General features: G+C 41.5%; 2 protein-coding genes across 4 annotated transcripts in view; both read right to left on the reverse strand.

The window, feature by feature from the left end:
* Positions 1-26,549, reverse strand: part of MASP1 (MBL associated serine protease 1) — a 273,190-nt gene that overhangs the window by 104,213 nt on the left and 142,428 nt on the right. The gene's annotated exons all lie outside the window — the stretch shown is intronic.
* LOC307187045 (olfactory receptor 8K5-like) lies at positions 123-1,463 on the reverse strand (the record flags this gene model as incomplete). Its single annotated transcript, XM_079922801.1, is given in 2 exon segments — positions 123-760; positions 763-1,463. Coding segments are annotated over 2 exon segments (732 nt in total). The 5' UTR covers positions 857-1,463.

Below are 26,549 nucleotides of genomic sequence, written 5' to 3' on the forward strand. Positions count from 1 at the left end.
TTCTCTGCACGTACTAAAAACAAAAATATAGGGAAAAGGTGACATTATACTGAAACCTGAGATGATTTACCATATTTTAGTATGTTACCACCTTTTGGCCCATTTCCATAGTGCCATGACAGTCAGTCCCAGTATGACCAAGTAGGAACAAGAAAACTCCCCCCATCCAACGTGGAGGAGGAGCTGATGATGGAAGTTTGATGTCTATTCAAAAATGAGGAAGGTGGTCTTTTCCCCCTCCTCACTTTTCCTTTGATTATAAAACTGTATACTATGACCAACAATTCTATTTCTTGTGCATTTGAGCACAGCATAAGTAGCAAGGGAACATCATCACAGTAGAAATGACTGATGACATTAGAGCTGTAAAAAGTCAATGGAAAAATCTTGATAGTGAACATTAGTGCTTGAAAGGTACTGCAGAGGTATGGAATGCCTACCAGCACATGACAAAGTCTCTGGGACATGATAACATTGTAGAGCAGAGGGTTACAGATGGCCAAATAGCAGTCATAGGCCATGGCTGACAAGACAATGAACATAAGGAAGAAAGCCAGCTGTGTGGTGCATGCATGATAGGAAATGGTATTTTGATCCACAACAAAATTTACCAGCATCTCAGGACAAATGACAGTAGAATTACCAAGATCAATGAAAGCCAGGTGTTTGATAAAAAAGTACATAGGTGTGTGTAGGTGGGAATCCACTTGGATCAAGATGATCATTCCCAGACTTCCCACCACTGTGATTGTGTAGTAATGAGGAAGACCCCGAAAAGTGGGGCCTGCAGCTCAGGATGCCTTGTGACTCCCATCAGAATGAATTTAGTCAGTGATGATAGATTTTGTTGGCCCATTTAGTCCAGTTAGCTTTTCTGGAAAGAAACAGGTTGTTATTAGCTTCTTTGTGGTATCTTCTAAATAAAGTATCATATGTATAGACAGAAAAAAACAAAAAACTGTAGCCCAGTAAGCTCTCGGGGTGACACTCCCTTGCCTACCGCTTGTATTTCTCACAAGTGTCCTATACTAATAAATTCTTTCCTTACCTGTCACTCTGCCTCTTGCTGCTTTCTTTCTACAGCGAGACAGACCTATGCTCTACTGAGTCCCAAAATGCATTCTGCGGTGTCATAACCACTGAAGTTATTTGAGCACAAAGTGGGCTCCCCCAGGAAATAGTGAGTGTATCTGAGCACAAAGTGGGCTCCCCCAGGAAATAGTGAGTATCACCTGGAGGATTCGGGCAGAGGCTGTCTGTCAAAATGCCACAGGTGCAATTCCTGCACTGTGCATGGTCTGGGAGTCTTTGGCCCTCAAATAACATTCTAATTCCAAGATTCTGTACATCTCTGATACAAAAGCCACATCAAGTTTTGCTGCTTCCACAGAGACTTTCCTGTTTGGGAAAATCTCACCTCTCTGCACATTTGTGTCTGAATCCCGTCCATGCACACACACACACACTCCACACACTGCGTCAAATGCTTCAAATATACGGTGGAGACACATCTTACACTCATTCATCTATAAAAGCTAGAGGGAGAAGAAGAGCAGGAACATAATTTGAATAACATGGGGGTGACTCCTGGTCTTCCGCTCAACAAGCAGAGGCCCCAGGCCAAGCGGAGGTGCGATGGGAGGTGAGCGCCTGCCACCGTATCCTCACTGTGTCTCATTCCCTGTGGGCCGCTCAGAGCTGGGAGGCATCTTGAAGATAGGGCTGCTGAACACAGGTCAGCTACTGCAGCTGAGGCATCACTGAAAAGCAGAAATCAGTTCCAGCCTCAAAGGACCGACTGGCGGTGCTGAACCCTATGAGAGACGTGAAGTCTGCTTCTGTTGTGAGGTCCTCCAGCGGGAGTTTAAACGGAATTTAGGTACTGTTTGATTTTTCCCTCATATGCCGACTTCAGAGGGTACTGAGGTCCAACTCCACTGGGCAAGGTCTAGCACCATGTCTGGTGTGGACCACAGGATGGGGAGGCCCCAGATCTTCTACTATTCTCATCTTAGAACCCTGAGAGAGCATGGTGCTGGGCACCTAGTTATTGAGTAATTGTTTAGAAGTTACTTTAGTCTTTCTGAACTGGTGTGGTAGAAGAAACACGAGTCTAATGGTTAGTGACCCAGTCATGGTCCCTTCCAGTTCGGTGATTTTAGGTAAATCTCTGTGGGGCTCAGCCTCTTTATCTGTGTGTGTGGAGTATGTTGCAGGGGCTGGGGAGTGGGGAGGGGAGAAGAGTATGGATTAAACGACCTCCATTCTTCCTTCCAATGTGAATGTGCTAGGATTCCGATTTTTCTGTTTTAGAGGTTGGCAAACTTCTCCTGTAAAGGGCCGAATATTTTAGTGTCCGCACACCACACAGTCTCTGTAGCAGCTATTCGACGCTGCTATTATTGCATGAAAGTAGCAATACATGAATGAATGGGCAGCTTTGTCTCAATAAGACATCATTTACAAAAACAGGTGGCAAGCTGAATCTGGTTTGCCGACCCCAGTTTTGTGGACTATTGTTCTAGTCTAGTCTATCTACTCTCCACATAGTAGGACTTTCTTTTTCTGTCTGAACTATACCACTCAGTTGCCTATCTCATGAAGAGACTCTCACCAAAGCTCCTTACTCCTCCTCTGCCACAGTAAAGTGGTTCCGACTTACAGGAAGCCTTTCCTTAGATCATCTCAGAGTTCTGCTGAATTCAGAGCTAAGAACCTTGTGGTGAAGCAGGTAATAACAGTTGACCATTTTCACTCTGTCAAAGAAGTCTAGGTGTTCAAGATTTCCCAAACCATTATGATGAGTGGAAAATTTAGTTAGTAACAGATGTATTGAATCTTTTCAATAACAACATCTGGGAAGAATATATCAAGAGCTGGACACACTGGTCTCCTAAGTTTGGCATCCAATATCCTCTTGATTTGTCATCAGTGGCTTTTACGTACCCTCCTGTAACCACCACCAGATGTTGTATCAATTCCAACACTTCTAAGCTCTGAGACTTCAAAGAAGCTATTCAACCTCTCTATGCCTCAGTTTTCTCAGTCTAATGAAATAATTAGTTTTAAAGAGTTTGCATAGCACCTGGCATACAGTAAGCACTTGATATGTGCCATTATTATCTCCTTGTCCATGAACATCCCTCATATTTACATGCCTCTGGGCCTTGGCTCACCTTCATCCTGGCACATCTGTATTCTTCCCATTGCTCAGGATTGAGCTCAAATACTGATTGGCCAGGAAGAGTTCCCTGAACCCCTTGGTAAGAAATAACCTTCCCATGTCCTTGATGGGACAAATAACCTTCTCATACCTTGATCTCTCTCTACTTCTCACAGTAATTTTCTACTTTGTCATAGTTTGTTGGCACCTATCGCTATAAATATCTTGGGGACAGAACTGTCACCAGTTCTTTTCTGGATTCCCTCCATGATGCTGAGCAAAGTACCTCAGCACATAAAGGATTCTTGGTAAGTGTTGGTTGAATTAATGAATCAAGTAAATCAAGAAAAGTCTCAACAGCCAGATTTTATCTTCCCTTTCATTTTGCATTGTGATACTTGGTTTCATGAGGATGTGACTCTACTGTCAGTTTCCAGTAGAAGTTTAACAACAGGCTCATTAGTTTTCGGAATATACTGGATATGATAACTGACAGACATGTGATTCTCACTCAGGTTTCATTTGAGTGTGGGTGGATGTTTTTTCTTGATAACTTGTATCCTATGAACTCATCCATTTATACCACATCTAGGCACAGACTGGAGACTGGAATTCCATGCCTATGAGGCAGCAGGAGCAGGTGGGCTTGGAGCCTAGGGCTCGAGAGAGAATTTGTCAAGTTTTGCTAATTAAGCCTGGGATCCATCTCTCCCTCAGCCTGCCAGGATGATGACAATGGACCGCAGCTAGTCATTTTGCTAAAGAATTCCCACTGTAATTTTTTTCTGTTATTAGTGAGAGAGAAGTCTGTGTGCATTAGCCACATATTGAGGCCATACTTTACCCCAAATTGGAATATATATTTGGTGCTACTTGATTTCACATTTATGGAGTTGAGTTTAACTTCAGAGAAATTTCAGTTCCCAGGCCTATGATACTTCCAAGTGCTGGATGAATCATAGACTTTTAGAAAATTGAAAAGGGTCACAGAGATTAATGATTCTAATGTCTGATGCATCCATCTCTCCAACTTTCTCATGCATGCTTCCAGTGATAGGGAGTTTTACTGCTACATGAGACAGCCCATTTCTTTTTTTATTATAACTTGAATTCTTATTGATGTAACATCAGCTTGCATTTTCATGGTGATTTACTTCGAAGAAAGTATCTTCACAAGGTTGTTTGGAAGAGGCCTGGACCCATTGGTTCCATCACCCCTACTTCACTGAGGAGGAAACTAGGGCTGGATGGCTCTAAGCCATGGATCTTGTGCAGGGTATTGGAGTCAACACATGAGGTGATTCCCCTATGCCATGAGTTCCCTTTTTAACAAATAGAAGTTATTTTTACCTTCAATTTTAAAATAATGAAATATATTTTCTGCAGATGTAGAGGGAAAATAAAATACTCTAACTGCATGTTTTGAACTCACTCCCAGCTCAGTACTCTTTTGAGATGGCTTAACCCCTATGACCAAAGTCCAGGGAAGCAAGGAAGCCTGGAAGAGGTCCCACTGGCCTGAGTAGGGTATCAGTTTCCATGGAGATGATTCAGGCAACCACCTGGAATTTGCTTGCAGTGGGTAATGGCTTGCATCTCAGAGGGAAAGGGGTAAAGCCCAGGGAAAGCCAGCCTTCCAGTTAGTGTGCTGTTGACAGTGCCAGGAGGAGCTGACCATCCTGGCACCAGCTGTCCTAGGTGGGCCAGTCCTGCTGAGGGGCATCGATCTTTTTCAGTGCCCCCTTTTTCTTCTCATGAACCTGGACAACTTCATGGACCCAGTTGCCTTTCCTTTTCCTAAATTCAGGAATCCTAGCCTGTCTACCCTTTGCTGTTGATCTACCTGGAAAGGGTCCAACACCTTCAAGTCACCAACAGCCTGACCTCAATAGTGCTGAATGAACCTACACTGGCTGATGGTGCTGGTACGTCTAGGCCTGTCTTCATAAGAAATAAAAATACACACATACAGAAGAAGAAGGAGAAGGAGAAGAGGAAGAAGAGGAGGAGGAGGATGGGAAGGAGAAGGCTAAGGAGAAAAAGAGAAGGAGGAAGAGGAGAAAGAAGGAGAAAGAATGATAAGAAGAAGAGGAAGGGGAAGAAGAAGAGAAAGAAAGACTGGAGGGCTTCCCTGGTGGCGCAATGGTTGAGAGTCCACCTGCCGATGCGGGGGACACAGGTTCGTGCCCCGGTCCAGAAGATCCCACATGCTGCGGAGTGGCTGGGCCCGTGAGCCATGGCCGCTGAGCCTGTGCGTCCGGAGCCTGTGCTCCGCAACGGGAGAGGCCACAACAGTGAGAGGCCCGCGTACCGCAAAAAAAAAAAAAAAAAAAAAAAAAAGAAAGACTGGAAATTTGAAAGAATGAAAAGCCTAAAAGGAGAGCTAAAACATTGAGAAATCAAAATAAAGTGGAGGCTGTTTAAGTAGAATAGAGGCAAGAGAGCAAGAAAGAGAATTCTCTGATACAAATTTTCAATGAGATTCAAGAAGATATTACCAAAGAGAAAGCTGATAATAAGAAAACTCTCAAAAATTAGGAGAAATAATTTAAAAAGCAATTGCTGAAATTAAAACAATCTAGAAGGAGTGAAAATATATGGAGGGACAGAAAACTGAATTACTGATCTCAAAAATAGACTTAAAAATATACTCCAGGGCTTCCCTGGTGGCGCAGTGGTTGAGAGTCCGCCTGCCGATGCAGGGGACACGGGTTCGTGCCCCGGTCTGGGAAGATCCCACATGCCGCGGAGCAGCTGGGCCCGTGAGCCATGGCCGCTGAGCCTGCGCGTCCGGAGGCTGTGCTCCGCAACGGGAGAGGCCACAACAGTGAGAGGCCTGAGTACCACAAAAAAAAAAAAAAATTTTATATATATATATATATATATATATATATATATATATATTCCAGAATATAGAGCAAAAAGAACAAATGAATGAAAATTATTAGTAAAAATAAGAGAGAAATGGAGGAGAGACTCAGGATACATAACTGACAAAGACAAGCAGCTCGGGAAGAGACAAAGGAAAAAATGGGGAAACAATACTAAAAAATAAGAAAATTTTCTGGAGCTAAAAAAAGACCATTTTGTATTAAAAGTCACAGAGTTATACACAAGATTAATAAAAATAATATAAACAAACATTTTCTTGGGAAAATGTTAATTTCCAGGAATAGAAAGCATATATTACAAGCTTTTAGAAAGACAGAACAGCTTATTTACAAGCAAGATAATCGTTTTGACACTAGAGTTCTTATCACAACACTGGAAGCTAGAAGACGTTGAGAAATATTTAAAGAATATCACTGGGAAAGGACTGTGATTCTTTGGTTTCCAACCAAGAACTGCAAGGACTCAAAAAGCATGCAGCCATGGACTTCTTACAAAGGACTTGAAGAAATATGCCTTCTTCATTAAAATGTAATTAGAAAAAAAAATATCAGATTGGGGAAGATAAAATATGTAAGAAAAATACTGATTTTCAATGAATTCAATAAATCTCATTTTTAAGTATAAATCAGGTTTCTTAGAATAGAATACTGAAATAAATGTTTTAACAACTCAGAGTAAAACTTCCAATCATCTTAACAGGCAGGAAGAGGATAGAGTGAGGGAAAGCATTCTAAGAGTCTCTTCTTGAGGGACTATAAGCATATACAATGTACAAAAGTCAAATGTATTCATACATACCTGCGGCAAGCAGTTAAAACATAGAATTCTAAAAGTATGTCATTTATAAGGGCATAACAATATGAACTATCTAGGATAAAATCTAATAAAAGATGCTCGAAACCTCTCTGCAGGTAAGCATAAAATTGTTGAGACGTTAAGGAAGACCAAACTAAATGGAGAGATACAGTATACTCATGGACTGAAGACCTATTGTAAATATGACCTTTCTTCCAAATTGATCTAAATATGCAATACAATCCCAATCAAAATCTTAAAGCATTATGATCACGTTTATGATTATGATAATCTTAAAGCTTATCTTGATAAGCTGATTATAAAATGTATATGAAATATGAAGAGTCAAGCATAGCCAAGATACTCTTGAAAAAGGAACCAAGGTAGGAAGACATGCTGTAAAAATACGAAGCCTTATTATGAGGTTACAGTTATTAAAACAGTGTAACCTTAGCACAGGAATATAAACCAAGGGACTAGAATAGAGAGCAGACTCCAGTATATTTGGATGTCTGATATGTGATATAGGTGACAATGCAGAGCAGTAGAGAAAGACAGTCTTTTTAGTAAATGGTGCTAGCTTGACCCCTACCTTACAACATATGCAAAAATTAATTCCAAGGGGATTTGAGATCTAAATGCGAAAGACAAACAAAAAATATTTTACAAGATAAAATAGGCAAATTTCTTTATACTTCAGGGAAAGCAAATTTTTCTTATAGAGGGCATGAAAGGGGAATTCCCTGGCAGTCCAGAAGTTAGGACTCTGCGCCTCCACGGCATGGGGCACAGGTTCAATCCCTGGTTGGGGAACTAAGATCCCACAAGCTGTGTGGCACGGCCAAAATTAAATAAATAAATAATTAAATAATTAAATGGACATGAAAGCAATGATCATATAATAAAAGAATGAAAAATTTGAGTATATTAGTATGAAGAAATTGCGTTCATCAAAAGACACCACTGAGAGAGTGAAAATACAAGCCATAGAGTGGGAGAATATTTTTTCAAGGAGTTCATACCCAAAAATATAATTAAGAAACAAATCAGTAAGAAAATCCAAGAGTTAGCAAGAGTCTGGAACAGGCATTTCACAAAAGACAAAAAATTGTAGGAAATTGATATATGAAAAAGCACCCACTTTCAATAGTAATCCCAGAGATACAAAATTAAAATCACTGGAAGATATCACTACACATTCACCAGAATGATTATAATTTAAAAGACTAACCATATCTCATATCAGGGAGAATGTAAAGCAATAGGAACTCATACGTGTGGGAGTTATAAACTGGCACAATCCCTTTATATAAGTTAGACAATCTCTACTAAATTTAAAGATACTCACCATGCTCCAACAATTCTACTTATTGTTACATAGCCAATGGAAATGTGTGCACAAGAAACTTGCTCAAGAATGTTCATAGCAGCATTATAAAATAGCCCAAGATGGAAATAACCCAAATGTCAGACAATGGTGGAAAAGAAAAATAAATTGTTGTGTATTTATATGATGGGATACTATACAGCATCGCCACCAACAACCAAAAGCTATAGCTACACATAACAAGATGAATAAATCTTTAAAATGTAATACTGAGCAAAGGAAGTAAGACATGAAAGATTTATACAGAATAATTTTATTTATGTACGTTTCAGAAACAGGCAAATCTAAATGCTAAAGTACTGAATATACAGCTTGGTGGTTAAAATATGAAGAGAAAGGAGGAAACTCCTACACAAATCAGGATAATGGTAACATTCAAGGGGAAGGTTGAGAATAACTTTTGGCTTTTAGAGTTCTGTCAATGATCTACATTCAGTTACTTGAACTGGGTAGTGGTTAGATGAGCAATTCTTTAGGCCATACACTTGTGTTCTATGCATCTTTTTCTGTATATTTCATAGTAAAAATTTAATGTATATCCTTAAAATACAAAAAGAAAAAAGAAACACCTAAGAGTGGCAACGTTAATATCAGATAAAGTAAAATTTGAGTCCAAGAGTAAAAATGGAAAAAGAGAATATTTCCCATTTGATTAAAAACACCAAGACTAGAACTCCCTGGCAGTCCAGTGGCGAGGACTCGGTGCTTTCGCTGCTGTGGCTCGAGTTCAATCCCTGGTTGGGGAACTAAGATCCCACAAGCTGCACGGTGCGGCCAAAAAACAAAAAAAATAAAACCCCACCAAGATTATATATTTGTCATAAACTTTCATGTACTCTACACTACACAGTACTTTGCAAGGTATACAAAGCACAACTCTTAGAGACAAAAACAAAATTTGATAAAAACAGAATTGAAGAGTTTTTTTTTAACATCGTTGTCTCAGAATTTGATGGACCAAATAGACAAAAAAATATAAAAAGGATATAAATCAGTTTAAGTTTATAATTAGTAGGATAAACTTACTAGATAATCTAGTACTTGATACTTTATAGAGAATATATATTCTCACATGCCCATAGAAGTAGAAGAAAATTGTGATGTGTTTAGTTATAAAGAAAATCCTGAATAACACTTTTCAAAATGTAAAAATCTTACCACATTTTGGGACTATCACACAATCAAACTAGAGCCACATGAATGGTAGATCAAAAGAAAACAAAAACCAAACAAATAAAATCCACAATTTCTTTAAAGAAATTGTAAATTAAGTCAAAATCATACTCTGAGATCATCTAAATATCAACAAAAATAAGAACAGTGCATAGCAAAACTATGGGTTGGTGCTAACAAGAACTATTATAGATTTAAATTCTTTTACTATTAATCAAAAAAGGCCAAAGATAACAACCAAGCTTTCAACTCAAGACAATAGAAAAATTAATATAATAAGCCAAATATATAAAATTATATGCTATAGTTAATAAAAGCAGAAATTAATAACCTAGAATGCTAAAAATAAAACAGAATTAATGAAAAAAGGAAGTGATTCTTCAAGAAGATAAAATAAGCAAGTCCCTAGGAATCTGGACTTTGAATAAAGGGAGAAAATAAAAATATAAAGCATTAGTAATGAGAAAGGTATAACTACATTAAGAAGCTAAGTGAAACACATAATTCTTTAGGAAAGTTGAAATAACCAAAATTGACTTGCAACAGGGCTCTCTGGCTCTCCCACCTCGCCTATGTGGGCACAGGGGTATCGGGGGAAAAGGTCTTAGCTCTCCAGTACCTTTCAGTGACTGGGAAGTTCAGTTCACCATTAGAGCTGCAGAGCTCCCTATGTTCTTCAGTCCAGCTTTGCCAGTAATAAAGGGTATACTGTGTTTTCATTCCCTCCTAGGCCCAGTGTCTATTTTTCAATGCATTCTGAATATGAGTAGAAGGAGGTGTGAGTAATTAGCTTTCCAACATATTTAGAGTGTAAATGAAATGAAAAATTTCTCAAATCTTTTTATGAGACCAACAAAGACCTGACACCAACACTTGCTAAAGAGAGCACAAAAAATTAAAATACAGACAATTCTAGTTTATGAATGTTACATCGTGTCAACTGACTTAAGGGAAAAGGGGAGCTTATGTTTATGTGTCCATGTTACCAAAAAATATGGGAGTATGTCTTTTGGCACACTAGAACAAGTGCGTAAAGCTTCCCTTTGTGCTGGTTTCATTCCCAATCACACTTCCACCTGGCTGTGGCAAGGTGCTTACCAGTTGTATAAGCTAACATTCTATCAGCTTGGAACTGCAGCAGAATAAGAGAACCTCTCTCCTCACAATTCCAGCACAACTCCTGATAAGGAGTCTCACTGGTCTGGCTTGGCTCCAGTGCCCATCACTGAACTGTTCATTGTGGCCAGGAGATTGGTACTCCAGCTTGAACAAGAGTGGATTATGTGTCCACTCCTAGAGCAGGGATAGAATTAGCTTGACCTGATCCTCTTGGTCTGGGAGTGAGAAAGCAGTAATTCTCCAAAGGAAAACTGAACCTCTTTCTAAGAGAAGGGAGAATGGGAGAATGGATTCAGGGTAAGCCAAAAAAGAAGAAAGAAAAAAAAAGACACACACACACAACAGACAAAAAATATAAAACAACATCTAATTTAAGATTACTTATAAAATCTTAGCAAATCAAATGCAGCTATATATTCAAGGAATAGTATATTGTCAATAAGAAGAGTTTATTCCAGGAGTGCAGGATGGTTCAGTATTAAGAAGTCCATGAATGCAAATCATAAGATTAATTATTTTAAAAAAACACATGAAGGAAAGGCACCGGAGTTGATTCAGCATCTATTTCTGGGTAATTGATTCATTCCTCCAACAAGTATTTCCTGAACACCAACTATGAACTAAACACTCTTCTAGTCATTGGATACAGGAGTGAGCAAAACGGGCACAACTCCCTGACTTATAGAAGTTACATATTAGTGATTAAAACTCTATACAAGGGCTTCCCTGGTGGCGCAGTGGTTGGGAGTCCGCCTCCCGATGCAGGGGATATGGGTTCGTGCCCCGGTCCGGGAAGATCCCACATGACGCGGAGCGGCTGGGCCCATGAGCCATGGCTGCTGAGTCTGAGCGTCTGGAGCCTGTGCTCCGCAGCGGGAGAGGCCACACAGTGAGAGGCCCGCGTAACGCAAAAAAAAAAAAAAAAAAAAAAAACCTCTATACAAAATAGTAAGAATATGAACCATCTTAAATATGGTAAAAAGTATCTGACACATGCTAACAGCAAAATTTACATCAAATATTGAAGATTTAAAGATATTCTCTTCCTAGGATTTCTATTTTACTTATCTTTCAGAGCACAATTTTAATAAGATTTCTGGAAAGAGGCAATGTATATATTATCTGGATTCTTACTTGTTAAGAATATCTTTTCCTGCCCTTGCAAATGAAAATAACTTGCAAGATTTCTCAGTCTTGAATATTTTCCCTTTAAACTCTGCAAATGTTGCTTCTTTTTCTTTGGGCATTTAATATTAATGAGGAATTATCTGAAGCCAACCTAATTTTTGTTTCTTTGTAGGTAAGCCATTTCCTCCCACTCAATTAATTAAGAATTCTACAGGACTCAATTAATTTGATTGCTCTTTATGAAACCTTTCAAACTGAAACATTGCCTTTCTTTGACTCAAGAAATGCTTCTTCTTCTTTTCCTTTTATTGTTTCTACTCAATTTGCACTTTTCTCCTCCAGGTTTTATTTAATAACTAAATGGCATCTTCTAAAGTTTTTCCCTATGTCTTTATCTTCAGTTGTTCACCTTCTTCTCCCTTTCTTTGGATTTTTGGAGACAGTTTTTTTTTTTGTTTCTTTTGCGGTACGCGGGCCTCTCACTGTTGTGGCCTCTCCCGTTACGGAGCACAGGTTCCGGACTCGCAGGCTCAGCAGCCATGGCTCACGGGCCCAGCCGCTCCGCAGCATGTGGGATCTTCCCGGACCGGGGCACGAACCCGTGTCCCCTGCATCGGCAGGCGGACTCTCAACCACTGCGCCACCAGGGAAGCCCTGTGGAGACATTTTTGAAACTTTCCCCTGCTTTGGTTTTCCTTGGTATCCCTGCTATTTGTATTTTTGTTGGTGTTATTCTTTGTGAGGCTAACATAGGGAAGACAGGCCTTCCCTTATAAAACTGCATGATGTTGTTAGAAGAAATATCTATTTAGTTAAACATTCTCGGAATATAAATTAAATACAGTATCCTCTCTTTCTTTCCCTAGCAATTTTATTTAATAGAAAGATGATGCTCTGATTCCAGAAGTCCATGCTTTCTCAATATCAGATGTTGAGCCTGAATCTATGAACAATTATATGCTGACCTTTTAGACATTTAGGTCTAGACCAGGAGAGACCAGAAAAGGTTAGATCTGCAGTACTTTTCCTTTCTGGTTCTGCATTCCTGAAGCCTGGGAAGGGGAGGCCCAAGTCCAGGGGCAGTGATGGTTGGGATCTTTGCACTCTTTGCAGGGCTCCTTTCCTTTCTTGTATTCTGCGGGATCTGGGAGTTAGCAGTAGCCTCATCTGCTCACCTTCAGGGTCCCATGGCACCTGGCTCATAGGTCCTTGGACATGCACCAGTTACCAGTATACCTTTACGTTAAAAGGACCAGGAAACCTAATTCAAATAGTTCCAGGCAATAAAGGAGAATGATGTGCTCAGTTAACTGAGATATGGTGAACTCCACAAGGGTTTTTTGGCTTTTGGGGTTTTCTTTTGCTATGGCCCAGTGATGTTGTCAAGGACCAAGTTCCTTTTTGATCTCCCTTCTCTGACTCTGAAGTGTCAGCTCCACTCCTAGGCTGAACTTCCTTAAGGAGACAAGGTAGCTGCAGCAGTTCCAGACCACATGGCACAGCAGGTGACGAAGCTGACTAGCTCAGAAGAGGGCACCTGAACTTCATATGACTTCTGAAGGGGAATGCAATTTCACTAATTAGCTTAGACCAATCTTGGCACTCCTGCCCCCATGGCTGGGATGGGCAATTCACTCTTCCTTACCCCACCACACGGCTGCTACCCAGGGGAAAGGGTGAAACGGGTGGTGAGGCGTCACCCATAATATATTCAGATTTTTAGGGTTCCTTTCAGTGTGTTCTCAGAGTTGGAGACAAGTTCCAGAATTGGTCTAAACAATGCAGGGATAAATTTATTTGGCTATGTAAGTCTATTATATTAATTACTCAGTTTATTAAAATCCAATTTTGAGAGTGACAGTTTGGGAAAGCCCCTTAGCCGTTATTTTGGTTTTATTTCACTTTGATACTCTGTCAATCCAAAATCCATCAGAGGGGAGAAAGGAGACTGGACTAGCAGAATCTCATAAAATAATGCTATATTTTGGACATTTGGATTCATTTATATATATAAGAAATACTTTTGAACACCTACTACTTGCCAGGCATTTCATTCCTAAATGTGGAGATACAATGGTATACCAGCTAGAAAGTGCTCCTGTTCTCAAAGAGCTTAAGTCATAAAAGAGATGATAGCAAAGTCAACAGATTTGTGAGATAAAAGGAAAAATACCAGCTGCTATGAGACCACACAGGGAGGGTGCCAAATCCAGGCTTGAGGAAGCAGTCAAAGCTTACTTATCAGAGAAAAAAGTCATCTGAGCTAAAACTTAAGTGATGGGTAGGAGCTGGCCAGGTGAAGAGGAGACGAAGGAGCCTTCTAGTTAGAGGGTTAGTATGTAGAAAGGCCCAGAAGTGAGAGAGGCAGCAGAGCAATTCTAGAGGTAGAGCACCTGGGTTTGATTCCTGGCTCTGCCACTTAGCAGCTGTGTGATAGTGAACATTTAAGTTTCCATCTGAGAAACAGATAAGAATGGGAGTGACCTCATGCCATTATGAAGACTGAACAAATTAATATTTGAAAAGCACTAAGAACAGTGCTCCGTTTGTTACATAAGCAAAATAAATCTTACATAAACCATAAAACACATCTTTCCACACTGCTTCAGTCAACAACGAGTAAGAAAGAAGTTACTTTTTGGTGTCTTCTGTTCAAGAGAGCCATGCTTTTTCTCTAACCTCCACAATAGTGGGTCCAGCTGCCTGAACAAGACTGTCCACTCAGTCCCCCTGGACTGAACCCCTTATCCATTCAAGAAAGGCTACAGTGTGAGATCACAAGAGAACAGTGAGAGTGGGAGTTGACAGCTAGGGCAGCAAGTAAATGCGAAGAAGGTCAATGAGGAATCCAGGAGAGATGGTTGTATATGTTGAAGGTGAAGGCAGGGGCAAAGCAACAGTCAGCCATCTGGGCAGGTTGTCAGAGAGACTGACAGCAGGTCCTTGTCAACGCTTCCAGACCCCATTCAGAGGCAAGACTCCATCTCTGGGAAGCCTGACCAGGACAAAGCCAGGTCCATATCCAGGGAAACCATAATGCCAGGCAAGTTATCAAAGCAATGATTCCTCCTTTCTTTCATTGATTCCACAAAAAATTTATTAAAATGCTTAACATGTGCCAGAAAACACACCAGGTGCTGGAAGTATTAGTAATAAGACAATGTCTTTGTCTTCAAAAGATTTGAATTAGTGAGACTAGTGAGAGGATAGACTAAATAATGTAGTGTTTTGATAAAACTATTCACAGGGCACCATGGTAACGATCCCCAAATTCTGACCTTACCAAGTCCAGTTGTAAGGGTGAGGAGAGAGGCAAGGAAAGGGGGCATAGAGAAAATAGAGATAGAGAAATGGGTTTAGAGTCTTCACTGAGAAGAAACCCAATTATTAACATAAAATCAGAGCAAGATGGCTTCCAGAATGGCCTGTTGAAGCTACTTCATAACATGACCCTATTTCTAGAAAGAAGGAGTTGAAGTATGCAAGGACAGAATCATATAATGAAGGTAAGGAAGGACAGTGTCTGAATGAAAGAGAAAAAAAAGCAGAGTACCCATAAATTATGAACAAAACAAACCTCAAAAATATCATTCTACAGAAAACTATTCAACAAAAAAAGGGAATGAAGTACTGATACATGCTACAACATGGATGGACCTTGAAAACATTACGCTAAGTCATAAAATACCATAAAATTGCATGACTCCATTTATATGAAATGTCCAGGAAAAGCAACTTAATAGAGACATAAAATAGACTAGTGACTGCCTAGGGCTCAGGGGGTTGAAGGAAAATGGGGAGTAACTGTCTATGGGTATGAGGCTTCTTTTTGGGTGATGAAAAGGTTCTAAAATTGATTGTGATGAGGGTTTTACAGCTCTGTGAATATACTAAAAACCTTTGAATTGGTATACTTTGGATAAATTGTATGCTATGTGAATTACATGTTTAAAAAACTGTCACAAATTTAAAATAAATTAAAAATGGTTCAGTAGAGGAATAAGGAAAAGCTAGTATGGCTAGAAGTTCAAACATATAGGGTGTAGGGTGTAGTGACAGATCAGTCTCAGGCAGTGGTTCTCCACCAGGGTTGATTTTGCCCTCTAGGGTACATTTGGCAATGTCTGCGGACATTTCTGGTTATCATAACTGGGGAGGTGGTATGACTGGTATCTAGGGGGTAGAGGCCAGGGATGCTGCTAAATATCCTAGAATGCACAGGAAAGCTTCCTACAACAAAGAATTATTTAACCCAAAATGTCAGTAGTGTTGACATTGAGAAATCCTGGCCTAAAGAGGCAAGCAGAGTTCAGGTCATGAAGGGTTATGGGGACAAGTCAAGGAGTTTGGTCTTCCTCTTAAGAGTAGTAAGGAACCATGATGGGGGATTGGCATGGTGAGATCTGAATTTTAGATAGATCACTTTTGGTGCAGCCTAGAAAAAGGATTGAAGAGGCAGGGGGATAGAGATAATGATGACCCAACTAGGATGTCAGGGGAAGAAATGGAGGGATTTGAAAGATATTAACTTAGGAGAAACAACTGGCAGAATGTGATGATTTGTTTGATTCAGAGTTCAGGAAAAAATGGAGAAAGAGGGGCAGGTTGGCGTCTAGGCTTCCAGCTTGTGCTAGAAGCTGGATGGTGGTAACGCCATTGACTAAAGTAGGAAACAAAGGTAAGGGAGTTGGTTTGTGTAAAATAAGAGATTATATTCTACATGCATGGAATGTCCTGTGGAAATCAAAGTGGAGATGTTCAGGGGATAATTGAAGATAAAGTTATGCAACTCGGGAGAGACTGGAACTGTAGATGGATATCAGGGTATATAAGGCAATTGTACATGGGAATTCCTGGAATAACCTAAGGAGAGTGAGGCTTGAGATGAGAAGGAAGAACTCTGAGGGATACTAACAGGCACAGAAAAAGGAATTTGCAAAGGAGACTAAGAGAGTAGCCAGAAACTTGAGGAGAAAAACAAAACAACACAAAACAGGACTGTATGGTAACATAGAAGTCAAAGGAAGATTGTTTCAAAGAGGCCAAGAGTAGAAAATTCTGCAGAGATCACAATAATATGAAGACTGAGAATTACCCAATGGATTTAGCAACAGGCGTTTGAGGGAGACCATGGTGAGACCAGTTTCAGTGGTGTGTCAGGGATAGAAGTCAGATGTAGTGGGTTGGAGAGTAAGTGGGAGGTAAGGAAGTGGGTGCAGTAAGTGTAAGTGACTCGGCCATGGCAGGGCAGAGAGAGATCAGTGGTAGCTGGAAGGGAATGTGGGGATCAGATTGGGGGCTTTTTGAGAAAAAAGACTTCAACACTTTAAATGCTGAGTGGAAGGGGCTGGCAGACAAAAAGATTAGAGATATAGAATAGAGAAATTAAAATGTCAAGGTTTGGGGGAAGGACTGAAGTCATTGCTTAACTTTGGTTGAAGGACATCTCTGCTATCAAAGCACTAGAAAAGGACAAAAGGATGGATGCAGACAAAAGAGAGTTTATAATTTTGGTGGCAGAAAATTGAGGATATTTTCATCTGAAGTTTTCAAATTTCCCCGTGGATGAGGTAAGGTCATCTCCTGAGGGTGAGCCAGTGAAATGGCAGGGTTAGTATTTTGTGGAGAGTGGACACAGTTTGAAATAGCTACAGTAGAGTCGAAGAGAAGGAAGCAGATGGATAATCTGGAACATGACAAGGTCAAGTACATGGCCATGGGATCGGATGACAAATAAATGGATGTGAAGGTCATTGAAAATGAATGGGGTCAGGGATTTAAGATGGAATTTCTTCATTGAAGCTGACTTGTCTCGGCAGAAGAAAACTATATCATGCCTCTTGGGGTATGTGCAGATTCTAAGTAATGTCTTGTTTTGTTTTTGGTTCTCAATTGGATTTTATCCTTAAATCTAGACTCAACAGTACTTGTTACACTTCAAATCTCTCTAGCACTTATACTTAAGGAAATCATGCAGAGAAGAATGGAAATATTTCAGAAGGCTACAAATGAATACGGACCATGATGTGCTCAATGACTTGAAGGTTGCTTCCTCTTGCACATGAAAACTCTTTGGTCATTCCAGGTAGCCACCCGCCTAGTGCATCTTCCCTTCCTCAAGGTAAGTAGTCCCATTTACTTCACCATTTCTTCCCTCTTCTCAGACACTGACTTGTACATACATGCTGGCTTTCTCCTCTTCCAGCAGGTACATTCCAGATCTCCTCCTTAGCTTACATACTCCCCAGTTTTCTCTAAGGGAAAAGCCTACCAGAAGATACAACCTTCTGGAGGATGGCACTCAAGTTCACTACTCTACTGCACACTTGGGACATTGGGACAACTTGATGCTGTCAACAGTACTAACATGGGACACAGGAGGACTCTTTCACATCCCCTAATGTAGGTCCAGAGTCCTGATCCATCCACAGAATGCCAGAATTGCAACTGAACTTGGAGATCGTCTAGTCCAATGCTTTATTATGCAGAAGGAGAAGCTGAGGCAGGGAGTTGAAGCAACGTGTCCAGATCACGGCAATCAGCTAGTGGCACAGCCTGGATTCAAATCTAGATCCTCTCGCCCCTAATCTGATCCTCTTTATGCTTATCAAATTCTCTGGAATAGTATCTCATTTTCTTCTCTCTAAATATCTATGGCAGAATAACTTCTCAGCTCAGTTCCACATATTGACACTCTGAATATTCATTTCCCAAACCTCAGGAGCTTAACAAGAACAGAAAAATGGATCAAAAAAATTAATCCATTATTGGGTGACATGGATTATAACAAACACAAAGTGGGAGAAAACACACAAGAAAGTAAAACCTCAGCGTGTTTACAGCCTTATGACAACCATCAGGCCGCTACCAAAATTGGACATGACAGAGCATTATAAATCATGGGACTGTAAGGGAAGAACAGGGAGAGAAAAGAGTACAATAGTGCTGATGCCTCAAGCAGCATTCATCACCTATAATCTCCCAGCCTTTCCATCTTCTGAGCAGGTCATGTGCACAGTAGGTTTTGGTCTGAAGCAGTAGCCTTTACTGATCTCTCTCTGCAGACCTGACACGTTCAACTGATTCCCAGTAATTAAAGGTGATCACAGGGCCAGACAGCCTCCTCCTCATTGAATCAGGGCTATAATGTACCTGGATTTTTTAAAACGAAATGGAAAAAAAAATATCTCTGAAGAGTTGGCAGGGAGAGAGATAGCATTGACCTCTTTTTCCCCGACAACAGTGGAAAACCTAATCTTCAGTCTGTGGCTGAGAGTGAAGAATGCCCCACAGAGAGATACACAAAACAGGCTATCACAATGGCCTGTCAGAATGAACTCGGGAGAAGTCAATAACTTCAATGGAAGACTCTAGGTCAGACTGTAAAACAACTCCAGCATAAATCTCATGAACTATCCTTTAGGGGGGTAATCCTGAATTTTTGCAAAACACCTACACTGAAGTCAAGATCAGTGACCTTTAATGCACTCACCAAACCACCCCTGGGTGAGTCTGTGGCTTTGAGCCTGCTTGTTTCCTGCTACTGGCCTGGGGCCCTGGTTGCTCTTTGCACAGGTCAAAAGTTCTCAGTGACATCAGGAGGGGCCACAGGGCTCTCAGCGAGGCCCAAGCTGCACTTTCATGGCCAGACTGAAGCTGCAGAGGTGAAAAGCCAAGTCTGGCTTATTGGTGTGAACATCAGCAGGCTGTGCAGCACCTCACAGCTTCACGTCGCCTTGGCCCTGGATGATCTGCCTTCATTTCTCAGAGCTCCCCTCCCTGGATTTCAATGTGTGCTGCTGTTAATTCAATTCACATATTAGGACCGTGGCCATCTCGTGGCCTCCTTCCATCAGAGAGCAAGCTGCTTTCTGGTGCCAGGTCAACTCAGCCATAATGACTAGACTAATGAAGGCTGACCTTGTCTTCCAGATCTGCATGGTGGAAAAAAGCACACAAGTGGGATTTATAGCACCCAGATTCATCTCCTATCTCTGCCACTCATATGTTAGATCTTAGGATTTGCTCAAGCTTCCTGAGCTTCAGATTTTTAATTTATAGTGATTTTTATGCAGGAGTGTGTTTTGGCATCATTCTTGGAGTTTTCTAAAAATACATGCCTCTCTACCCCCAGACATGTAGAATCAGAATTTCCAAAGGTAGGCCTGGACTTCTGTTTTTTCCAAAGCTCCATTATATGCATCTGTTCTGAAACACTCCTTATTAAGGGTCATAAGCCATTGGGCTATTGTAGTAACAACAAAGATATGGTGATAAACATATCTAAGAGATAAAGTGCTCTAAAATTTAGTTATTCATTTTATCTTCCTCTTCTCTTCTCCATAACATACAGACACAAACACTTTCCAGGTTCTTGGTCTTATATATCTCTCTCCTTCACATATAAGGGTCCTTATCTCTTTTTTGCCCTTTAAATATCTGGTTCAAATATTCTTTTGCATCCAAGAGCTACTGTTTCAAGCCTCTACATATTCTTTCTTTTTTTGAAATAATACTGATGTTTTGTAGTTATGGTTCATATCTATACCATATTAGTACATATACCATTAAATCTAATGGTATGGGTATTATTATTTCCATTTGGTAGATGAAGACATTAAGATTCAAAGATCTTAAGTAACTCAATAAGTGTTGGAGTTGGAACATATAACCTTGTCTTCTAATTTTAAATCCAATGCATTTCCCCGAGTCAGTCTAGAAACAGTATCTGAATTTTTACTCATAATTCAAATGGACACCATTACAAAGCAAGCAAGTAAAGAATAGGACTTAGAGGGTCTTTAAAATCTCTTCCAAGTCTTGGTGGTTTAATGATTCTAGTTGTATATTTGGAAATCTTGATAGCTAAATTCTTTATTCCTCCCCCAAATATTATGAGATGAGTTGAGAATTAGTTTGACCTGTGTGGGACCCGGCACCTCTCCCAGAAGGCAGCACAGGGGTAGCCCTGCCCCCTTAAGTGTATGCCAGGCTCTGCATTCTCGTCACTGCAAGTTTGGTGGGCTCTGTACTCATTATCGATCAGAAAAGGAGTGAAGTCATTCCCATCCCTCACAGTGAAGGATAGAAGGGGCTGGCATTTGGGTATTTCCTTTCCCCCGGGTCAGTTAGGCTTCTGTAAAACCCAGCTGTGTTATGCTCCAGTGCAACAGTTTTCCTTAAAGGCAGACTTTAAGAACAGAGAGTTCTGGGTGTTTTAAAAAATGTTTTTTTCCTCCTTCCCCTGTCAGAAGCACAGGAAGATTTTTCTCCATTTTGTAGTGAGTTTTTCCTGGAGGTAAAACTCACAAGAAGGTGGGAAACCCCCCTAAGACTGGGTCCCCTGGATTTTTTAATTCTCAAGCTTGTCCACTGAGCTTCCAGCAACTGGCCATTGACAGTGTAAACTGTTCCTGCTGGTACTGGTTCCCGCGGGGGCTTCTGCTTCTGAGCATTTGACTGTGGTAAGCAGTGATCCTCTGTATCCACCCATCTGTCCCTCCAGTTTTCAGGGCAGTGGTTTGCCCTGTGACCCCAAATTCTCTCGTGAATCTAAGAAGGGCTGTTGACTTTCAGTTTGTTCAGCTTTTTTCTTGTTGTAGGGATGGAAGTGATGACTTCTAGGCTCCTTCCATGTCAGACTGGAAAATGCCCTTTTTACACATGGGCAGGAAGTGAAGAAAAATTAAGTTGCTCTTTGTCTTGGCTGGGGTTCTTCTAGAAGCACAGCCCAAGACGAGAACTTAGTGCTGGTGGTTAATGTGAGGGGTGATTCCTGGGGGCAGGAGGGAGGAACTAGGTAAAGTGAGTCAGAAAGGAAAAGCCAGTGAGTGGGTATAGCTTCCACGTGCTGGCTTCCTGACCTGGCCTGCGGCAGCAGGGGAAGGGGGTCTAAAGACCCTGCTTCATCACATCTTCACCACAGCTTTGGAACAGAGCCCAAATATTTCTGACTCTGGTTTTAAAACAACCTGTGCTGAAAAAGAGAAGGTGGATGTCACGAATGGGAGTCTGGGGCTCTATTTGCAGGCTGAGCAGCCTGGGGTTGGCCACTCTCCTTTCTGGGGTCAGCTTTCTTCAAGTTCACAGAAGGTCTTTCTACCCCAAAATATCCAAATGGTTGTCTATCAAGGCAAACCCCAGTTTCCCAGATGGACTGTGCGAGGCCTGACACCAGACAGGTTTTCACAGAAACTGTGAAACAAACTGCCTCTTTGAAAATTTGTGAGCTTTTGTTTCAGTTCTTTTGATTTTACACGTTACTTCTGGTTCTTTCTAAAAGGTTTACTTTATTGTCCTTTGAGCATTATCTTTGCTGTCTGGAATGGTGTTCTCAGGAGGCCTAGCCCTGGGCCTGAGCCGCAGCAGGCTCTGGGCTTCCTTCTCCTTTTACAACTCTTGTTTCACTTTTACAGGGGAGTTGACTATCCAGACAGGGGCTGGACAGGAGTCCTGGGGGAGCACCGGCCCCGCCCAGGGAGGTGCACGGAACAGAGTGGGGCTGGGGATAGATAACAAGGTGTGATAGGAATACATATCTCTGCTCAGACTGGATTCCTACGTGACTGCTGTGCTCTTGGACGCCTTATATACACAATTATTTGCAGTTTTTTTCACCCTGTACTACTACAGATTGGTAGATGACAGATAGATAGATAGATGATAGAGAGGTGAAAGACTTTATGGTAACTTACAAAGAAACATGCAACATAGCAACAATAGAAAACTAGCAAACACTGCTATTTGCTTACTAAATGACAGTAACTAATTTTTTTTTTTTTTTTTTTGCGTTACGCGGGCCTCTCACTGTTGTGGCCTCTCCCGCTGCAGAGCACAGGTTCCGGACGCGCAGGCTCAGCGGCCATGGCTCACGGGCCTAGCCGCTCCGCGGCACGTGGGATCTTCCCGGACCGGGGCACGAACCCATGTCCCCTGATTCGGCAGGCGGACTCTCAACCACTGCGCCACCAGGGAAGCCCCGACAATAACTATTTTTATACTCATTCAAGCCTCACAACAGCCCTATAAGGTAGGGAGTGTTATTATCCCTACTTCTTTTGATGGATAAACTGAGGCACAGAGAAGTTAAAGGGACTTGCCCAGGCCACCAAGGTGTACATGGTGGAACTAGCACTCAACCCAGGCAGGCTGGCTCTAGCTCTACGTTCTTAACTAAAAGGATAAGCTGAGAAAAGTGAGACAGGGCAAAGTAAAGCTAGATGCTCTTTTATATACACACCTGTCTTTCCTGCTGGGCTGTTCCCTGCCTGAGGACAAGGACCAGCAGGTTATAGGTATTTGATAAATGTGTTATTTGATCTTTCCAAGGCAACGGTCTAATTCTGCTTTCCCTTGAGCTTGCTGGTTCCCTGTTGTGTTTGTGACTATCCATACATGCAGTGAAGGGGCAACGATGAGAGTAGAAACAGCCCCTTCCATTACATTCCAGGCAATTTGAGTTCAACACCTCCCTTCCCCTCCAGGATGACCTTCTGCTGAGAAGTCATCCTAACTGGAATGGCAGTTCTTCCTAGGATGTGCCCAGGGGCCCCAGCTCAGAGAGCACAACCCTTAGAGGAGCAGCATGAAGACCCCACTTAGATTCCCCCAAATAGCTCCCCACGCCTTCTGCCTGTTCTTCAACCATTAGCAACTCATTCTTTCTTTAGACATGCCCATTCTTTCATGGGACTTAGTGTGGCATCAGAGAAATTTGAGTCCTGGCCCTGCAACTTACTGGACAAGTCATGCCAGGGTCCAAGAGATGAAGATATTTGTCTGGCATCACCAACACAGCAGGGGCTCCTAGTCCAGAATTCACCTCTCCCTACTCTGAAGCATTGAGGCAGGAGACATGGCTTTAGGTTAGGGATCATCCAGCCTCATTGTTCCCCAGATCAATCACCTTAAATTTTTTTTGTATCTATGTTCCATATACCTATAGTATTTGTGCTAATCAAAGAGATATTTTTTAAGTTATTACAAAATAATGAATATAGTTCCCTGTGCTACAAAATAGGTCCTTGTTGTTTATCTGTTTTATATATAGTAATGTGTATATGTTAATCTCAAACTCCTAATTTATCCCTCCCCTCCCTTTTCCCTTTGGTAGCCATACATTTGTTTTCTATTTGTGAGTCTATTTCTGGTTTGTAAATAAGTTCATTTGTGTTTTTTTTTAGATTCCACATATAAATGATATCATATGATATTTGTCTTTCTCTCACTGACTTACTTAACTTAATATCATAATCTCTAGGTCCATCGATGTTGCTACAAGTGGCATTACTGCATTCTTTTTTATGGCTAATATTCCACTGTATATATGTACCACGTCTTCTTTATCTATTCATCTGTCAGTGGACACTTAGGTTGCTCACATGTCTTGGCTATTGTAAAAAGTGCTACTATGAACATTGGGGTGCATATATCTTTCTGAATTAGAGTTTTCTCCAGAAAAGAGATGTTTAAAATGTAAAATTATTACCACATTAAGGACTACATTTCTTGTTTCTTGTTTCTCTCCTTTAACCAAGCCAATCCCTCCATCCCATCCACTTGCAAGCTAGAGTAATTATGGAAATAAAGTATCAAATGGATTACTGCCATAGATAGGGTCTCCATCTCCTTTCTCAGTCCCACCCCCTCAATCCCTATCACTAATGTCTACCCTCCTTTCTTCCTCTGCCTAAAATGTCCCCAAGAAGAACACATCTCTTTGTGTTAAACTTTGTGCTAGACTTATTTGTAATAGGTCATGTGATATTCTGAAAATGGGTACATGCCTAAGATTACAAAAACTGTACTTTAGTCCTAGTTAAATTAAATCTATCTTGGCTTTGGTTTCTGCAACTTGTAAAATAAGGGAGCTGGACTATTGCAGGAATGGCAAAAAAAATTGTCATCTATCAATCAGTTGGCAGTGGCTGCCTAGACCACTGATGAAAGAGATTTTGAAGATATGCCCAGACCCAGAGAGAAGAGTGCAATCATCGATTAGCAATGTCTGCCTTGAAAAAGAATAGGGGAGTGACATCATGTGCCATCCAAGGATTAGATGACCCCGTAGATTCATTCCAGCTCAAAACTGCTGAGAATCTAAATTTTCCTTTTTCAGAACTGACCTGTGCTTTGTGTCCTTTGAGGATCCTTCCTCTTTTCTGACTGTCTCTCATGAACTCTTCAGCCAATCTATGATGAGGCACCAACTGTTGATGAAAGCCTAGACGTCACGACCCTGTGTGACTTGGGTAAGTCGTTTTGACACCTTGGCTACCAATGACATGGGAGGGGGAGGTCACAAGATGATATATGAGGTTTCTTCCAACTACAAGTTCCATGATTTGATTATCCTAATGCCTTGGTACGAGGGAACAAGTGGCTTACGGTGGATCCATGGGGTTTTTAAAGGGCTGTAACTTCTTTCTCTTTCTGCTTTTTTTTGTCATGTGGTGAGGAAGGTAGTGGGCTTCCTCCAGCCCTCAAATCTCAATACATACCCCTGGTCTCCCCATGCCCCTGTCCATTGGACCAGGCTGGCCTGGAGCAGTTGTGTGTGTCAAAGGAAGCACATGAAGCAGAGGCAGAGGGAAATGGCAGGGAGTGCAATGGATCAGTCAAGGCTACATTTTGGGAAAAAAGACCATTTGAGGAGTCAGGAGGCAGGGATGCTCTGAAGATACAGGACAAAAAGAGTGGGCTTGGGTTCTTAAACCCAGCAGAAAGTAGGAGAGCAAGGGTGGGGAAAGAGCCTAGGCATGGTTGGAGCAGGTGAGCAGAGCTCAGAGCTAGGACATGGGATGTTTGGGTTCTGGCCCTCTACTGGCAATAATTTTCTGTGTGACCTTGGGCAGGAGACTTCTTTCCACTTTGTCTCTATTTTCTTATGTATAATAATCAGAGAGAAAAAAGGACAAGTTGATTCCTAAGGGATTTCCAGTTCTAATATCCCATGGGTTTAATTCCAAGTTCCTCCAACTATCTGTGCAGACAAGAGTTTCCTATATTGTCTATGCAGACGTAAGCACCCTCAATGTGTAAAGTTATAAAAGCAGAGAGAGTTTGTATAGAACAGAATATCCTGGGAGGGGGGACAGGGGAGGGGGTTTCTGCCTCCCAAATAGAACATGTTAAAATCCAGAAAGCACACGAAGACTTAGGCTTATCCTGTCTGGGACACAATAACTGTAGGGGCTTCTAAGGACGTAAGCATCCTGCTTGTCTTACCTCCCCCATTTAAATTTCAACTCCAGAGGGACAGAGCTTACTTTCTAGAATCTCAGACTCTTTTGAGTTAGAAGTGACTTTATAGGTCATCTAGTTCCAATCCCTCACCCCAGGAATGGGAACTCTATCCTGACATCCAAAGATGGCTCCCACACCTGCTCGTATACTGCGTTACATGATAATTTACACAGCAAAAGGCAGAGTTAAGTAATCTTTTCATTTGGCCTAGAGTCCTGCCTCACGACCCAGGATATCTCAGTAGACCAAATCACTAGGTCAGGGTTTCACGATGGTTCTTCCCACTGGCTCCAGAGTGCCAACCTGGAACCCAAAACACCATTCTGAGCTCCCTCTGAGCTCTCCTCAGGGAGGGAGGTGGCTGGAGACATCACAGGTTTAGAATCTCACAGGACGGGGTTCAAGTCTCACTTATGTTGCTTACCAACCAGGTGGCTTTGAACAAGGGACCTCCACTCTCTGTGCCACTCACTTGAAAAGTACCAGGAATAATCCCCCCCTAAGGGACTGTGGTGAGGTCTCATCAGGTGCACGAAAGGAGCCTTGGACATGTGCTCCCCCGCACCGGCCCCCCCTACCCAGTGTCTACACGAGGGCGTGAGCATCTATGGGCGTAGGAACTTATTCTTAGTCGACGTTACTTGTCCC

The sequence above is a fragment of the Stenella coeruleoalba genome (assembly GCF_951394435.1).
Source record: "Stenella coeruleoalba genome assembly, chromosome: 5".
Lineage (NCBI taxonomy): Eukaryota > Metazoa > Chordata > Mammalia > Artiodactyla > Delphinidae > Stenella > Stenella coeruleoalba.